This window comes from Phaethon lepturus, unplaced genomic scaffold (genome assembly GCF_000687285.1).
Source record: "Phaethon lepturus isolate BGI_N335 unplaced genomic scaffold, ASM68728v1 scaffold49685, whole genome shotgun sequence".
Taxonomy (NCBI): domain Eukaryota; kingdom Metazoa; phylum Chordata; class Aves; order Phaethontiformes; family Phaethontidae; genus Phaethon; species Phaethon lepturus.
The window spans coordinates 38115-55125 of NW_010543609.1; the positions used below are offsets into that span (position 1 = coordinate 38115).

Below are 17011 nucleotides of genomic sequence, written 5' to 3' on the forward strand. Positions count from 1 at the left end.
CACCTCTCATGTTTACCAACTCCTTCCTCATGTCTCCATTTATCCACGTTTCACCTTGTCTAGCCACTGCAGTACCTCATCCCTGCCATCTACAAGCCGTCGTTCTGATGACACAAGACAGAGAGAACAGCCTGTGCAGTGATGTCTCACGAGATGGTGACTAGAGAGCAATGAGTCAGAGGCAGCGAAGGAGCAGTCTGGGAGCTTACTGGATGGAAAGATTTAAAGAACAGCTTGTAACCTACATCTCCACTCTAAACATTAATATAGTTCAAAAGATTAGTAAACAGAAGTCGTATGCCAGCACCTTTAATCAGATTAATTCCTTCCAGCTAACACAGGTTACGTACATTTGAGCAAATAGCTAGCATTGTCATCTCTACGATTTAGGAAACTAAAAGAGATGCTAGATAAGTGTGGAATTAATACCTCATTAGCTGAGCAGCTGGCTAATGGCTCTGTTTATTCCAGAAGAATGGGATCACAGGGGACCTACACTTTTTCCACTGTAATCACATTTCTGTGCATCACATCCCACATTTTGTGTGAGGGATGGAAGAATAAGGCACCCCATTCCTACCAGTTTTCATTAAGCTTCCAGAGAGAAATTTAGGCCTCAACTGGTTCAATATTTTTCTACTCCAAAAGAACAGTATTATCCTCCTTAAAACACTAAAATAGCATCAGTGGAGATGCTCATATCAACTCTTGCTTGGAGAAGAAAAAAAACCCCTACAAGTGGTTTGTAGTTTGTATAGCCACGACTCTGAAACTGGCTTCCTCATTCTGCTCCCTCTGGCTCCTGGTGCCCCAAAGGTAGCTCCAGAGCAGATTTCGGAAGACTACTGTGGATGGATATCCTCATCAGGATTTATACAGCTAGTTTTCCACTCTTCAATTTGTGTCTATCTCTGGACCTGAAGACGTCAAGTACTGTAAGCTATAGGACATAAACACCAAAAGAAATAATACTATGGTTCCAGTAGAACCTATAGGTAATAAGACAGCTCTTGCTGTATCTTGCCAGCTAATAATCTGGGCTAGGAAAGTCCCAAGAGGGTAACTGTCAGCAGGCACATGATCTGATTTGCCACATACCCCTAACGCAGCAGTGGGCATATGTCTCCGTTAGAGAAGACACGGCCTCAACATTAAATGCAGGGAGCACCCCTGCTCTGAAACAGAAGCATAGAAACCTCTCGAATTTTAAGAACGGCTTAGTTCAGTCTCTTGTCTTCCTTACTGTGAGAAGCCTTTTGAGTCTTCAGTGAACAGACCTGTTTTTATCAGGTTTCACCACACCGTGCTGAACTATACGATGAATTGCTTTACCCTTTGAAAAAAGAGATCCCTTGCTGCACCATTCTTTTCTGATGGATTAAAAAGGAAATAGATCTATTACAAACTCATTTTCTCCCAAGGAGAACTAGTCTCAAGCAGCCCAGCGGTGAAGCCGAGGAAGGGATAACAGCAGTTAGCTGTGCTTTTGTGCAGAATTCACTGTGTTTGGTACTAATCTAGAACTGGAGTTTCTCCACGCTATTGTACTTGCCAGTACCACAACCATCCCATTTCTCCAAGTACCACAGAGGACGCAGAAATACCGAAGGAGGCACGAGGACCCATATGGACTCAAATAAAACCAAGTCACATTTCACAGCATTAGTTTCATTGCGATACATTCAATCCGCAACTTGTGCCTACGAACCCCTCTGTTACTGGAACGAACTTACTGAAGCGCAGGCCAAAATGCCGAAGAACCCAACCTTCTGCACCAGGTTCTGGACGGCCAGTTTAGCCCGGGATGCAAAATCCTGCAAAGAAGGAAACGGAGCGTTAATGAGGCAAAACCCCCAAATGTATGTGATTTCAGAATCCTCCATGCTTTGGGATTTCCTAATTAGCATTTAGGAGAATTTTTTAAAAGAAAAAGGCCAATTTAAGACTCTGAGCTTAGAGGGAAGAGAGAGAAATTCACAGTGCTCAGTGTGAAAATCCGACCACCCACATGTATTGAGTTTTGGTTTTCAAAACCCTGCAAGTGGCCCTAAGTTCACACTCCTATGGAAACAGGTTTTCTAGTATTTATTTCCCTGTACCTTTGAATTGTCGGCGCTGCTCGTACCTTATTTCTTAAACAAGCACAGGGAATTAATTCCTTCAATACCATTCACAATGTTAAAAAGCTACTTTCTCAAAACACAAAGCCAGAATCTAATAAACCCATTATATCCTGAGATCTTTACTCTCAAACCCAGGATCCTAATCCAAATCGCTAGTTCCAGGTACTCTCTACAACAGACCACCAAAAAAGGTGGCAGACCATAGAACATTTGAGCTATTCTTTACAAAAACACACTAAGAACACGTTGCCTACTTTTATTTTGTGATCAAAACTTTCAAACATACTCAAGAGTCTCAATATTTACCAGATAAACAGTAAACATTTTAAAAAGCAAAAATAAAGATTCTCACAAGCAGTTCATTTGAATGGGAGAAGTGAATTTACATGAAAGCCAAATTCTCTTGAAGCCAAACTGTCCCAAAAGTTAAAAACAGGGTCGATATTTTCTATTCAGGTTTGGCAACAGTAGTTATAACAAGCTGAGTATCCTTGGTAATAGCAAACTTTTTAAAGTAATTATAATGTTTTAAAAACCTACATATAAGCAATAAAAAGCTGATTTTCCAGTAGCAATATAATATTCACTGATTTGAATTTTGTAGAAAACGATCAGATAAATTTCACAAGGAAGTTACTTTAACCAATAATTAATGAAATTCTAAATTCCATACTTCAAGATAACTACAAAATAATCCAGAAGAATTACATTTATGCAATTTTAACTTTGTTACAAATCTGTTGAAACCTTCATACTCTCTGCCAATGTAAGTAAATTACAATTAACTGACAATGTTCTTGCATATTATTTAAATTCTGAACTACAGAACTGACAAAACCTTCTATGCCAGATTAAAGACACTAATAGCTGTGATCAGGCCATTTACTATCTTTTTACACCCCTTTTTCAAGTAGTAACTTTTCTTCATTGCAGTACTTTAGAAATAGTTAAATTCTCAGATAAAAACCCTCACTTCTTACTGAAATCAGAAGAATTCTATTTATTACACTTCATATTTGAAAAAATAACCCAAATTAAAACAAATACTTCAACTTAAAAAAAAAAAGCCAAATAAATGAGATTTCCTACATCTTACAGTGGAACATTTTTAGCCACAGGAGAATATAAAAACCCTTTTAGAACAGTTTGTAAGGGGTGAATTTGCTGACTTTTAACCAGGAGCAACACGTTGGGATTGTGAATGTCTCATTGCAAAATGGAATAGGTAAAATATTCACTCCTTGTTGAAAACTTGTTCCTGATGTTTTTCTGTGCAACTTCTAGGATATGTACAGTAGGCATGAGTGATTAAAACCCACTCCCAGCGAGGCCAATACCAAACACTTCAACCTGTGTTGCAGAAAGATCTAGAACATGTCTACACGGCAAGTAAAGTAAAACTTTTCCTGCTTTTCAGTTGAAGGAGTGCATTTTGAAACAAATCGTTATAAAAAAACAAAACACGATAATTTACCAGCGAACTAAGTCCAAAAAATCTTGCAACATCGAGGGCAGTTCCTTCTGAAACTACAATTCCCTCGTCGTTATTTCCAAGTCAGTAAACAAAACCAAAACAAGGTAATATATGAGCACTGACACAGGTCAGCACTAATACCCACATTCAGCCCCACTGAGGATTTACGACGTGAACCGAAAAGGATGCAAGACTCTTCTGCAGCGTGTGATCACACAGCTGTCAGAAAGGAACGAAAACGCGGCACGCAGGTATCCGAATTCTACTGTACAACAGGCATTCAAACTCCTTACCCAAATGCAAAAGTAGCAATAGGTCTTCAGAATTTCTCTACAAATTAACGTATAACGAAAAAGCGTGCTAGAGCGTAACAGTAACATTGTCCTTGCAACACCAGAGTTTGTTCTTTGAGAAGGTGAACTGAAAGAGTAGTGCCTTACGTAGGGATTTCATCAGATGTCTGCCCCTGTACTCCACAACAAAGCTGAATGGGACCGTGATCATTTCAGTTCCTATTTTGTTCACCATTTCACAATGCTCACGGGCTTAGAACAATATTTTCACTTTTCTAAGCCAATAAAGATATTTTTCACAGCTCCATAAATCTTATAGTACAGTATCTTTAAAATAAAACACTACAATCCAGTAATTCAAATAGGTCCATGATACATTTCAATGGAAGTTGTTTCTATTCTAATTTTAACATATTTATCCATTATCTTAGACTGTGTTGCTAATACACTGTTGTATTAATTTTCACAAGCGAGAATTGGAAATAAACTCTCTAGCAAGTGACCTATAAACTAATGCTTGCAGCACAGCTGGTTTAATAAAATATATTATTATAACTATATAGATTGGCTGTATTAACGTAGTGTGACCACAGCGCACCATTTTTCATCACATTTCTTAAAAATAAACAGCTTCCCTCACCCACATTTCTAGACTGCTACAAAATTCAAGGCTGCCTTAAAACTAATTTTTTCCCTCCAGCTAAAACCATACAATTTTTGTTATAAAAGCAAAGAGTGTTGAAAAAAAGTGTAACAAGTTTGTCTCTCTCCAAAAAAAAAACCAAAAAAACCCCAAAAAAACCAAAACAACCAAACCCAAAAAACAACCCCAAACCAATGTTGGGGCAATTTTTCTCACCTTATTAATTCATAACTTTGTTTTTTTAAAGTTGTTACTCAGATTGTTTCTCCTTTTAAGGTTTTTTTACATCCATTGTCTATTACAAAGTACTCCATGGAAAGCACAGCTACAGTTCTAAAAATTTCAGTCAAGAACTTCTAATTTGTCTTCCTTTTTCAAACTTTCTATATAAGTCAAAAGACATAAATTAAGGACTTTTTCCCTCTTATTTTCTACGATCTAATGTAATTATAGCTACAAGTAATTTGCATGGTAATACATACATCAGGGTTGCAACAAAACTATGTATTTGCAGCCTCAACATTTACTTTCATGAAAACAAGTTCAGAAATACTTCTGTTTGGTTGCTTCCTTAAATTTCGTTTGTCAAATCTTTGCGACATCTGCAATAATAAAAAACCTTAAAAGTTTCATTTCTCCGAGAATACAATCATCAGTTTCACAACTTTTACCTATTTCACAATATAATCGTTCTGTTATAAAGCCTACGCAGGGAACAATCTTTTCTCTCTTTGTTTTAAGCATTTGAAATAAAAGCAAAACAACTCTCACAACTTACTGCTTAAAAAAATAATAATAAAAGACATAAAAGTTCAGCTACTTACAGACAAAACATTTTCCCCCAAAATTAAAGTATCTAGACTGGACTCGACTCTCAGCTAATATGATTCACTCTCTGTAACATTTCAGGACACTTTAGCTCACTATGTCCCTTTCAAATAGGATTTGGGTTTTCGGTTTGGAAATAATTTCCTGTGACTGCTACAATACAGGCAAAGGAAGGTTAAATGATTAAACATTACTTCATTGGGTTAATCATCAGATCTCAAGAACTGGAATGGAAATAAGAGGCATAAAAAGGTCAGTGCTGAAATACTGATTCACAAGTCTCAGCTGGCGGCTTGAGGGAGTTTGCTTCATATTTGCCTTCAGTAAAATGGCACATTTTCTCGATAGCAGCATTTCATTGCTACATGTTGCAAAAGCAAAAAACCCTCCCAAACCTCCAAACCTAAAGGGATAGTAAAGAGAAATTACATGTTTTGCTGCTAAGTAAGATTTACCACAATGTTCCTCCTTTAAATGTACATTACAGTACAGCTTTGAGTATAACTTAACAGGGACCACTTCTCCCTATAAAAAAACCCTCCTTCTTGAAAGAGCAAATGGACGAGCTTGTCTTAGCTACAAGGCTTGTCCCATCCCTCTGTTTTATTTTGTTTCCATTTATAATTTAAAACTCTATTTCTTCTTTCTCACTTCATTGGAAAGTAAGTTGCACAAGCTCTTCTGTATTTAAGTGAAGAATATTTCACTGGATTTAGTTAACAAGGTCAAGAAAAAAAAAATCAATTTTTACTCATTTCCTTCTGTAACATTGATTTATTTTCAGGAAACATAATTGTTTATGTATATTATTTTATTATTTATTGTTCACATTTATTGGTTTTGTTCGCATTGAAATTTTGAAGCCTCTTTTCTCTTAATCTCTAAGAACAGAGCTTGTTGATGGATCCATAGCAAGTAACTAGTTGATGGTAACCAAGGAGCTCTGAATAATCAGCACGGGACTGAATCCCACAGTCCTTACAGGAACAACTCATACGACTTCGACAGAAGGTATTTTCTTGAAAGACGGCACAGATGGGCCTGTAACGATTATGTAACATAACAGTTTTCTAACATGAAGTTGCCATCAGTTTTTAGGAGCATCAAGAAAGCTACGACTCCTACCGCAAACCAACTTCGAAGCAGTGATGACAGTTGTCAGTCTCCAAAAGATACGATCCGGACTTCGAATGATTCGAGACCCAGAAAAACCTTTCTTCTATCGCGATTTTTTTCTGCTGTAAATACATCAAGCACTTTAAAAATGTGTGGGTAATATTGGTATATTGGTAGATACAGCACAAAGAAGGTGGCCAGTAAAGAAGGGAAGGAATGTATGAGACTAAATTCAAGCAGCGCATGTATTCTCTACCAGTAATTAAATGCGACTTAATGTAGGATGAGGGCAAGTCAGCGATGCGACTGTTAACGCAACTGCTCACGCAGGATATTCATGACCAAGCTTTAAGAAGTTCAAAATATATTTCTGGAAGGCTTGGGAGGGATTATGCAGGATTTGTTACTCTAATGAAAAACGTGATCGTGGATGGACATTTAAAAAATACAAAGACATAAACAGAGATCTGAAGTGCGTGTGTAGCACCTCGATGGAATGGGTCCTCTCCAACAAGAGAACACTGAAGTTGCTGTAGAGATAGGTATTCGTTCTAGTGCCAGCAGACTCCCCTGATGCGAATGTGTAACTTGCATGTGAGGAAGTGGACAATCCTTCAATATTTGAGCAAAATTTATATTATGGTTGTAATATTTACTGACTAGAAACAAAGTTTAATTATCCAAATAATAACCTGAACTGGAGAATATTTTTTTCCCAAATATTGAAGATGATTTATGAAGCTACCGTCTCAGATTATTAAAATTATAAATTCCTTAACATTTAAAAAGCTGCCTACAAAAGACAGTGCTCCTTTTTATGTAAAAATCTGAGTTATGTTAAAAATGAGCTGCACAATATTTTGTTTCTTCTGGCTTTCCATTACAACACAATAGAATCAAACACAACTTATGGGAGAATGACCATTTGTGGTTAGGCAATGAGTTCGAGAATTTCAGAGGACTGGGAAGAATTATTAACTCATTGAAATAACACATTAACTGCAGAAGAGCAGTTTTAAAGGACTCTGAGAGCTACCTACAGGCTGAGAGGTTACAACATACATCCGTGCTAAGAAAGCAGTAGGTCAGCAATGACGTTTAATGATCAATACGGCAACCTGGAGTTAAGACGAGGACAACACAGATCAAGATACAGTTGATAGTCACTGCCTATCACTGCAAATAGTTCATTACTCAGTGACCAAAGAAACCGTTTCATACCTCTCCTGCAAGACATCAAAGGTAACGGATCTCATGAGTAAGGTTCCAGTAAGTTGCAAGCAGGAATATTTTGATAGCGGTTCATGGCGGCACCGACCTCCCGCTCCGTCAGCTGCAATGACTCTCAACATCTAAACGTGTGTGGAAAGGACTGTGGCCCTGGATCTCTGTTGCAGCTTTCTCAAAAATACTTCCAGCTTAATGCAAATAAGGGGCAAACTAAAAGGGGATATTTCCATCTTGATGTCTGGAGAGAAGAGGGAGTGAGAGGTAAGGTTTAAACTTACTAATCACTCGAAACTCTGGCAAAAAAAAAAGCCCTGTCTTGGAAACTGGACTGTCAAAAGACAAAGTTAAAAAAGGCTTTCAAGGATTACTGAAAGCAGCTAAGGGAAGGTGGCAGATCTAAGCAAGCACTGAAGTTTGATAAAAGAAAGGTGTTTACATACGATAGGCATATGACAGACATTCCAGATTAAGAGGACTGGCTCAAATCCTAAGCTTGGGCAGGAAATAAATTTCACTTCACAAGAGGTCTGGGTTTTCCGAGACACTAAATTCTGGAAAAGGAATAGGGTAATCATATGGGAAAATTACAAGAGAAAAATACGTCCATGTTGAAAATGAAAACACAGTTTTAGAAAGTACAATATGAAGAAGAATGAACAGAAATGAAACAGGGCCCTTGACTTCACAGGCTTTACCAAGTAACTGTGGAAGGACAAGAGAGCAGTACCTACAAAACCTCACTAAACAGACTATGTCAGAGATTCAAGGACTTAAAGCTGGTAAGATTTGAAACCATTATTCAGAATATTTGTAGGCAAGGATGAGCATACAGTAGGTACTACATACAAATCCCAAGTCAATCAAATATACAGGTGAATTCTTTCTACTAGCCTTCCCTAGGACAAGAATACTGAATACAGATCGTTGTGGGAAATGCACAGATATATTTCCACATCTGTTTGAGTTCAAATTCTTGAGGTTGGTTGCACGTTAAGGGGTGATGCTGTAATCCACAAGGATAATGGGAAAGATGCTCGTCTTTGGGACTTTGTAAACTCAGACATATGAGTAACTACAATTACTTTTTGTGCCAGAAAAATCGAAAATTTTCCACAGAAAATGCAGTTAAACCTACCGTCCTCATAATCAGATTTTAAAACTGCTGTTAGAAGAGAAAGACGTAAGAAGCCATAGATAAAGCCATGTGCAGAGTTGAATCCTTTGCAAGTCCTATGGGAGCAGAGTGTAACAGAGTGTTCATTCCAACAGCAAGCTTTGCTTTCCCTGGTCATTTAATTTTAACCTGTCGTGGAGTAAAGGTGTGAAAGAAGAGAAAAAGAAGTGAAACTTCTGAGTAGTGATTCCATCATGTGGTAAGAAAGACCTCCCATTAACATGAGTAGGAAGTCAACCAGCTCTGGATTAAACAGACTACTAGCGTTAGGAACTTCTAGACATTTTCTTCATTTCATTAAGCAACTGTACCATGGTAAGACCTTCTTATTTCTTTCACTTAGACCTCGGGGTCCCTCTCCCATAGACCTCGGGAAAAGAACCAGCAAATGCTTCTTCATAGTCAACTCCATCTCAGGAGCTTTAGTTTCAAGATTTTAGACCGTTACAATCAAGTTTGGAAGTGATATACCAAAAAGAACACGTATTACAGAGTTCAGCAAGTCAGCAGGCACTCTCAAACTGAATGCCAGCATTTTCCACAACTTAGAACTGAAGCTCTCAGATGTCTGCATAAAAAGTTCTTTTGCTTCACCCTGTAAGAATATAGAAATTTTGTAAAGAATAAGACACAATTAAAGGAAACGCTCTGAAGGAAGAGGAAGGAGCATGTCCTTTCAGTCTTATCAGATCTGTCCTATACAGCAGTAGCCCTTTTAACCACATCCCCTGCCACCTCTACTCCTCAATGCAGGTCTGTGCAGTAGCATGAAGCAACATGTCCCTTCTGACAGTTAGCAATTTTATAGTGGTGCACGAAAGCATGAAATAAAATTTATTAGTTCTTTGCTTGCTAAAGAACTACTTTCTATTCACATCGTGTAGGAGATCTGGCAATGAGCAGATCCTGCAATCTATTTCATGGAAGACAGTTGTCAATTTGGCATGTCAGGGAAGCAGCGAGGCCGTTAGGACAGTCCAACGTGGGAAGAGATAACCCAGAGAGGTCATGCAGTCTCCAGTCTTGGAAGGCTTCAAGACCAGACTTGCCAATGCCCCGAGGAACCTGAGCTGATCTCATAGATGACACTGCTCTGAGCAAAAAGTTGGACTAGAAACTGCTTCAGGTCCCTTTCAAAATGAATTTTTCTGTGATTCCATAGCGAGATACTAGCAGCCACCGACAGAGAGAAGAATGAAGTAAAAGAACATCCCATCACTCTGGTTCCCACACATCAGCCATTGACCTCTGCAGCCTTTGCTTCTGCAGTTGAAAGCACACGCTGGCATTGCCCCCACCAACGTGCTGGCTGCCTAAAATACCATTGCAGCTGCACAGTGAGTGCTCATTTATCTCAAAGCTACAACTGCAATTAGTTATTGTGGCCACAGGTCTGCCGATCTAGTTATACTGGTGTGACGAGCAATTCCAGGATGCCGTCAAATTTTTTTTATCCATTATGTCCTGGCTGAACCATGACACATTGCGAATTATCGAGTCGTATTTCTGCTGGGTTTAAGACCCAGACGTTATGAGGGAGGGCTCAGGATTGCTGGAATGAAGCAAGTTATTGCTTTGCTTTAGCCATCATCATCGAGAAAGGAAGCAGTTTTTGATAACCAAACAGATTACTTTTCAATCCCTGACAAAGCAGAGCCAAAATCGTCAGCGCTGAAAAAAATACACTGTTCCTCCACAGAGAACTAAGCTAAGGGAAAAAACCCATGCACAGAAAAACCACTTGCAGAATAAAAGTGAGCAATTTCTTGCACAGCTGACAAATCTTTTTGCACACACGGGTCTTCCTCCTCAGCCTAGCCAGCAGATGTGCAATGCTAAGCATACCTCTCGCTTGTTCTCCCTGGGAAGTAGCAGAGGTTCCCAGACAGCTCAGAGAAGTGGTCTGCATACCAGACTCTTGTACAACACAGATATTTAAACAGTGTCTGGAGCAGGGGATAAAAGTAGCCATTTTCTTGATTATGGTACCATAATTAATTTCTATCTGTTACTTAAGGCCCTCCCTGAAAAAATATTTTTGAAGAAGCTTATCTGACCCAAACTTTTGATCATTTATTGGTCTTTCTCAGAATACGGGGGAGTGAAATATCAGGTATTTAGGACCAAATTGTTCCCTTAGAAACTTGTGTCAAGCATCCCCGATGCACACAGAACAGACCATGCAAATTCAATGGCAGAGTTCAATTAACTGTTCCTCCACAACTACAGTGCAAATACAGCTTGCAAGATTTCCAGTGAACTTGGTGACCTTCTTTCTGAAAAGGTTCATTTCTGTTGTAAAGCGAGAGATTTGTTACTGAAAAAATTCCTCTGAGCTAATATCCTAATATTGAGTGAAAATATTGCAAAGTAATCGAGATTTCTGCAGTGGCTCAATAATTTCTGATTTATGTAATTACACACTAAACATTAAAACAACAGAAGGCTGAGTAAACAAGTTTTAAGGAACAGACGTTATCACAAAGAGCCGTAGAAGAAGAATGTGAAAAAGTCATCTCTAGATCACCGTTAGCAAACGTAAGGTAATGCTCACTGCTGGGTTTTCCTTATCTGTAAGCAGGTGTGCAAATGAATAGAACAATGCAGGCACAAGGCTGCCCTATTCTCTTGCCAGTGTCCAAAGAAAACCAGCAAGGAGGTGGCTTACACATTTGTTACTCATAGCTCCTATTGTCTACCCTCTGCCTGTATTAACTCTTTGCTACCTCTTTTCTCAGGAAGTTCTCTATGACAAGTTTTCCCTTATTTAAAGCTTTCTTTGACTCATTTCAACTCACTAATTTTAAGGAACAATTGAAAACTAAGCTGACACTTAGTATATTCAGTGCTTATTATACTGTCTGTGAAAAAAAATCAGCACACCTCCCTATTAGTTTACTATCAAGTTTGCCATCTCACTCTCAAGCTATAGCATTCATAGGAAGTTTCTCAAGTGAAGCTTGAAGGTTTGATTAGTTTTGAATCTCCATTTAATGATGGGCTAAGATAAAAGAGGTAAGATACCTCCCCTACACATATTCACAAACGTAGGCATCAAACTTCAGGAACGCAGTGCGTGAAGACAAGCCTCCTGGTGGCCACCCATCAGGCAGCCTAGACCGAACAGCAGCAATCTCTTTCTTGTACGGCACAATTAATAAAGAGAGGAAGCTGATGAGGAAAGGAGTGACTGGAAGACTGAGCAAGAGAAATTATGAACGGAATTTGATGTTGGGTTTAAACAAGTTATTTCTGGGAAAGCAAAAAAAAAAAGTCAAGGGTTTCCAGTTATTGTATGCGACTCTACCACTTCCAGTTTTATGATAACTGCTTTATAAAAACCTGCTTGCGGTCTGCTTTAACTTCATTTTTCTTGTACCGAACACCCTTAAAACCTTTTGATTGAACAAACCAGTAGCCAGCGAATCCTTTTCAAGCAGGGACTTTGATCAGATACTAGCTGTTAGCTTAATCACGGGAGAGATCCATTTTTAATTTGGCCATCTTATTTTACGCTGCTAATTAAGTAACATTTTGCTTATTAGTTGAACCTAATCATTCCATTTGAATTAAGTCACAGTGTCATGTCAGAACACAGTGCTGGGTTCTCCAAGTAACCATGGCTGGGTGTGGTAGCGTACTTTGTTCTGCTTCTGCAAAGAAAAACCCCACATGAAGAAGGGGAAAAGCAATCCAGCTCACGGCACCGGACCTTTCAGAAATGCTGGAAAGATGGGTTTAACACGAGCCGAACTGTCAGTATCGCAGAAGTTCAGCAGTTTAACTCCTTGCAGACTCGAAGCGGGCTCCCCGAGCAGGAAGTTGTTCGGTGGAACTCCTGACGCAATGCAAACCGAAGCAGTTGCAGCTTAGTTTAATACAAACCCTCTTGAGTCCACGTTGACAAATTCTTTAACGAGCCCTGTGGTTACAGGGAAGCTGGTTTCAGTCTGAGTCACTCCTGTTCAAACAGTTTACTGGAAATGGAGGGGAGGGGGAATTTTCAGAGAAGTCATGTGATGGCCAGACAAACCACAACCAGTGAAGGTTCAGTGGAGTCAAAAACAGGTCCCAGCAACAACTGACACTCAGTGTGCAGATGGCACTCAATCATTTACAAACGAGTCCTGCAGCATCTCGGCATTTCTATGGAGTTAACCCTTTTTCAAGTTCGTATTCTTTCAGAGGCAGGACACACTTGGGAAAGTAAACAAACAGCAGTGGCTGATAGTAACATAGGCAACTAGAAAATATTTTTACATGGAAATTTGGCTGCAGCAACGCTGCACAGAAGCAAAGCCTGATGTGTAAATCATTAGTTCTTAAAAATATGCCACTTAATGAATCCAAACACTCACAGTCATTAAGGATTAGATATACAGCAAAGATATTAGTACTTTCTCCTCTTAGCAAGGAGTACCATGATACAGCAAGGGCCCACGCATTACTCATTATTATCAAGTACCTTGAGGGAAGCTGGCATTAAAAGCTTCATTTTCACCAGAAACCTCCGTCAGCTTTAAGTGTTTCAGCATGACAGAGAAAAGATGAGAATACTAAACAATCAGTGACTGTTAAACTGGCGAAAAAGAGTCCCTGCACATGTGTGTGTAGACGTGAAACTGTACAAAACTATGCTTGCACTGTATTATTACCAATGTGCTGCCCAAGCATTAAGCAGTAGATTCACTTCCCCTAATTGAGAGGTTGGTTGGAACGGCTGCACTGGAGAGAGTCCCCATGGCTAAAAGGGGAGCGCTGATAAAAAACCTCCTTTGCTCTGGAATTCAACTGGAAGAGAGTTAACAGCAACCGAGATACCGTTTCAAACATCCGCAATTTTTAAATACTGCCTGAAGTATTAACAAATCCGACCGAGTGCTCTGTTCCTATAGCATGCTGGGCTCTGCATTGTGTGGAGCTCTGAGAAAAAGAGCCCTGCTTGTAAACCACACTCCTTCTCCAGGGCAAAGACGCTCGATTTTAACAGCAGCAGCCACGAGGCAAGAGAAGCTCTGACGCTCCCTTTATGTAACTGGGAGTAACTCAGGGGCGCGCACGCAGGGACACACAGAAAGGAGAAGTGGGTGTTCCTTTAAAATGAGGGGCTTTTTCTGCAGTATGCTAGTGGAAAGTTCAAGGCAGACTTACACATTGTCTGCAGGCTAGTGAGTTGTCTCAAAACCTAGCTCAAGGAGACGGGTCACTTGGATCTGAGATTTATGACAGAAAATCCATCAATAGACTCCTTAAAGTAAATAGTATTTTACTCTGTGTAACTTTGAACGGGGCACTAAACCTTTACACTGTTTAATCCTTTCAGGTTCCTTTTTCTGTTGTTTAATTTTAAAGTGCCAAGCTAGCAAGCACATTCCCCCACAGATCCTTCAGGCTGGCAGTTATATTATTCACGGTCTATTCTCACCATAGAAGATCCTCATCTGTTTCTCAAAATTACCATTGTTTTTGAGAAATAGCAGCGACAAGCTTTCTAAACAAAACACAGGCAGGCAGAAACGTCAAGCCATTTGGCTTTGCCTTGTAGGCATATAGCAGCGCAGCAGAAGTAGAGGGGGAAGCTATTCTTCAAAATCCAACACACTCTTTTTCATGCCTTTCAAAAAGGCAGGATGAAGCGAGACCTTTATACTCAAAGAAGGCTCTTGTCATTTGACGTCAAACATTCGTAGTAGTCTCCACGGCATAAGACACTTGTCACATTCCCCGTGTTTTCTTAAGCATAAGGCTTCAGTTTGGGAGAGTGGGAGAAGCTGATGTAGGTAATAAAAATTGCTATTGAGCAATTTAAAAATAGACATCATAACCACATGAATAGCAGTTACAGAACAAATAGCGATAAGCTATGCTGAAGATTGGGATTTACTCAAGATCATAGGAAGAGGCAGGCCTGTCTCCCACAGACATCTAGCAAAAACATGATTGAAGCCAAAAGCAAAAAGGAAGTCATCTTAGCAAATGGAAAAAACTGAACTGTCAGTTTTATGAGCACAATACAATTTAATCGGATTGTCAAAGCCTCATGTTAAAAGAGTTTTATAGAAACCAAACCACAAGTGGAGTTTAAAAAAATTTTTTTTTTCCTGGCCATCCATCCACAAAACAACATGCTTCAATCCAAATCCAATTGCCAAGAAAACAAAATCAAAAGTACTGGTAAATAACACCATCGTTTTTCTTAATTAATTACACAACGCCATTCATTTACTAAGGGCAGTCAATACAGCTAGCTATATTTTGGCCTGTCCTGACAAAATGCTCTCTAGCAAAAATCTTCTTCCCAAGAATCGTACTGTGCATTCTGGAAACCAACTCTGGCTGCTCCCACAACTGTACACGCATATAATTTGCTGGGACAGTTTCAGTAAACAGATAGCATTTCAGCTCTCGAGTCATGTATTCGACTGGTTTTGGTGGTGGTGGTTTGGGGTTTTTTTAACCACGACTTGATTTTTATACAGTTACGGATTACTTTGCAGAGCAAAGGCTGATGATAGAGTAAAGAACAAAGCAGATTCCCCACGCCCCGACTGCATCTTTAAAGAAACAGAATAATTTACTATTTACAATAGCAGAAAAACCCTTTGGAACTTTCTCGTAGAGGGAGGCTCTCAGGAAACACAGGGTTTACTGTTAGAATTACTAGATTGCACTCAGTATTTCCAGACAAACCACTTTCTTTCATGGAAAAGCTTCATCCATTTTTTGAAGAGAAGGAGAAAAAAGTAGAAGTATGTATTTATATCAAGAAAATACCCTGACAGAACAGTTTAAAGACAACACTGCATGGTAAATAGAATCTGCTGGGTTTTTAATAGCAGTCTCATGACCCATTTCCACTTTGTGGCAGACAAAACAGGATAAGAAGGAAAAATATAGAAGAGAAATTCAGTGGCAAGTAGTTTGAAGAAAAAAATGTTTAATTTCTTCTAAAACACTATCAATAGCCTGTGAACAGGATGCAAACTCCTGACCTGAACGAAAAATTATCTACAATAATATCTGACTGATGTACAGCATCAGTTGCAAACTATGCTGTAACACAAGCAGTATTTAATCCATCAAGAAAATAAATGACAAGAGTAACAAAAAAGGATTCAGAGCAGTTTGGTTGCATTTTTACATAAGGAAAAATATCTTCCCTCAGGCTGATGAATGGGTCATGCACTGGCCCCTGAGGCTGTTAGTGGCAAGGCAGGCAAATGTCATTTGAAGGGGATAAGCTCACTGAAGACCATCTCCTTGCCCAGGGAGGCTTTAAACGCAGCTATAACCACCATGATTATGGAACAGCACCTCCTCTGTCACTGCTTTGTTAGCCCACTTTCTCCCTACTTTCTCTCTACCTTTATTGTTCGGTTCTTGGAAGTCTAAATAAATGCAGTATTTGTAGCAAATACTTTGGCTCCGCTATTGTATGTGCTTCAACAAGCTGCATTCTTGCCCTCCCATCACCAGAGGTATCTCTACCCAGTGGAAGATCTTTTTCCATCCCTGGGAAGTCCCTTGTGAACTCACACCAACTGCTTTTTGGCCCATTCCCATTTCATTGGAATGGTTATTTATTCCATCTAGTTGTTCTGTGTTTTATTAATTCTGTTGTTTTGCACTGTTCTTACTTGTGCAGTCTCTGCATGTTCCAGCATCTCCTCAAATTCCTGGTACTCTTCATCATCAGGTTCAGCACCAGAGAGTCGGGCCGCCCTCGCCATAAAATATGGAGGCAGCTCTCCGATGGCTGTGCCAGCACCCTGGGAAAAGAATAATTCTGATTTATTTTCGTGTTTATTCTTCAATAGGAAACATGTGATATGCACGGTCCCGTGGACATTTCAGTTTATTAGAACTGATGAGACCAGCTGCTTTGAGAAGTTTGCTTTTATCCAGCAGGTCAAATTTCTCCCTATTTCAAACATAATGCTGTTCCTTTAAAACCCCACTTCCCCCCTTTCCTTGTTCAGCAAAATTCAGCTTCTCTCAGTGCAGACTATCATGCTGCAAGCCAGCGGCTCCCAAATTGTGGGCCGCAAGGTCAAAATGACATGCTCTGCGCATCGCCGGGGCCCCGCAGAGTGGCGCGGTGCCCGGCTCCGGCAGAGCCCCGCAGCCGGC

At 39.6% G+C, this 17011-nt stretch overlaps 1 protein-coding gene across 1 annotated transcript in view; it reads right to left on the reverse strand.

Moving 5' to 3' along the window:
• VMP1 (vacuole membrane protein 1) overlaps window positions 1–16650 on the reverse strand; it is a gene marked incomplete at its 5' end in the record, with an annotated part of 34987 nt that extends 18337 nt beyond the window's left edge. The window contains 2 exons of the mRNA XM_010288385.1: window positions 1734–1814; window positions 16519–16650. Coding sequence (XP_010286687.1) covers window positions 1734–1814; window positions 16519–16650 — 213 coding nt within the window. The remainder of the gene's footprint in view (window positions 1–1733; window positions 1815–16518) is intronic.
• Between the last annotated feature and the right edge of the window lie 361 nt (window positions 16651–17011).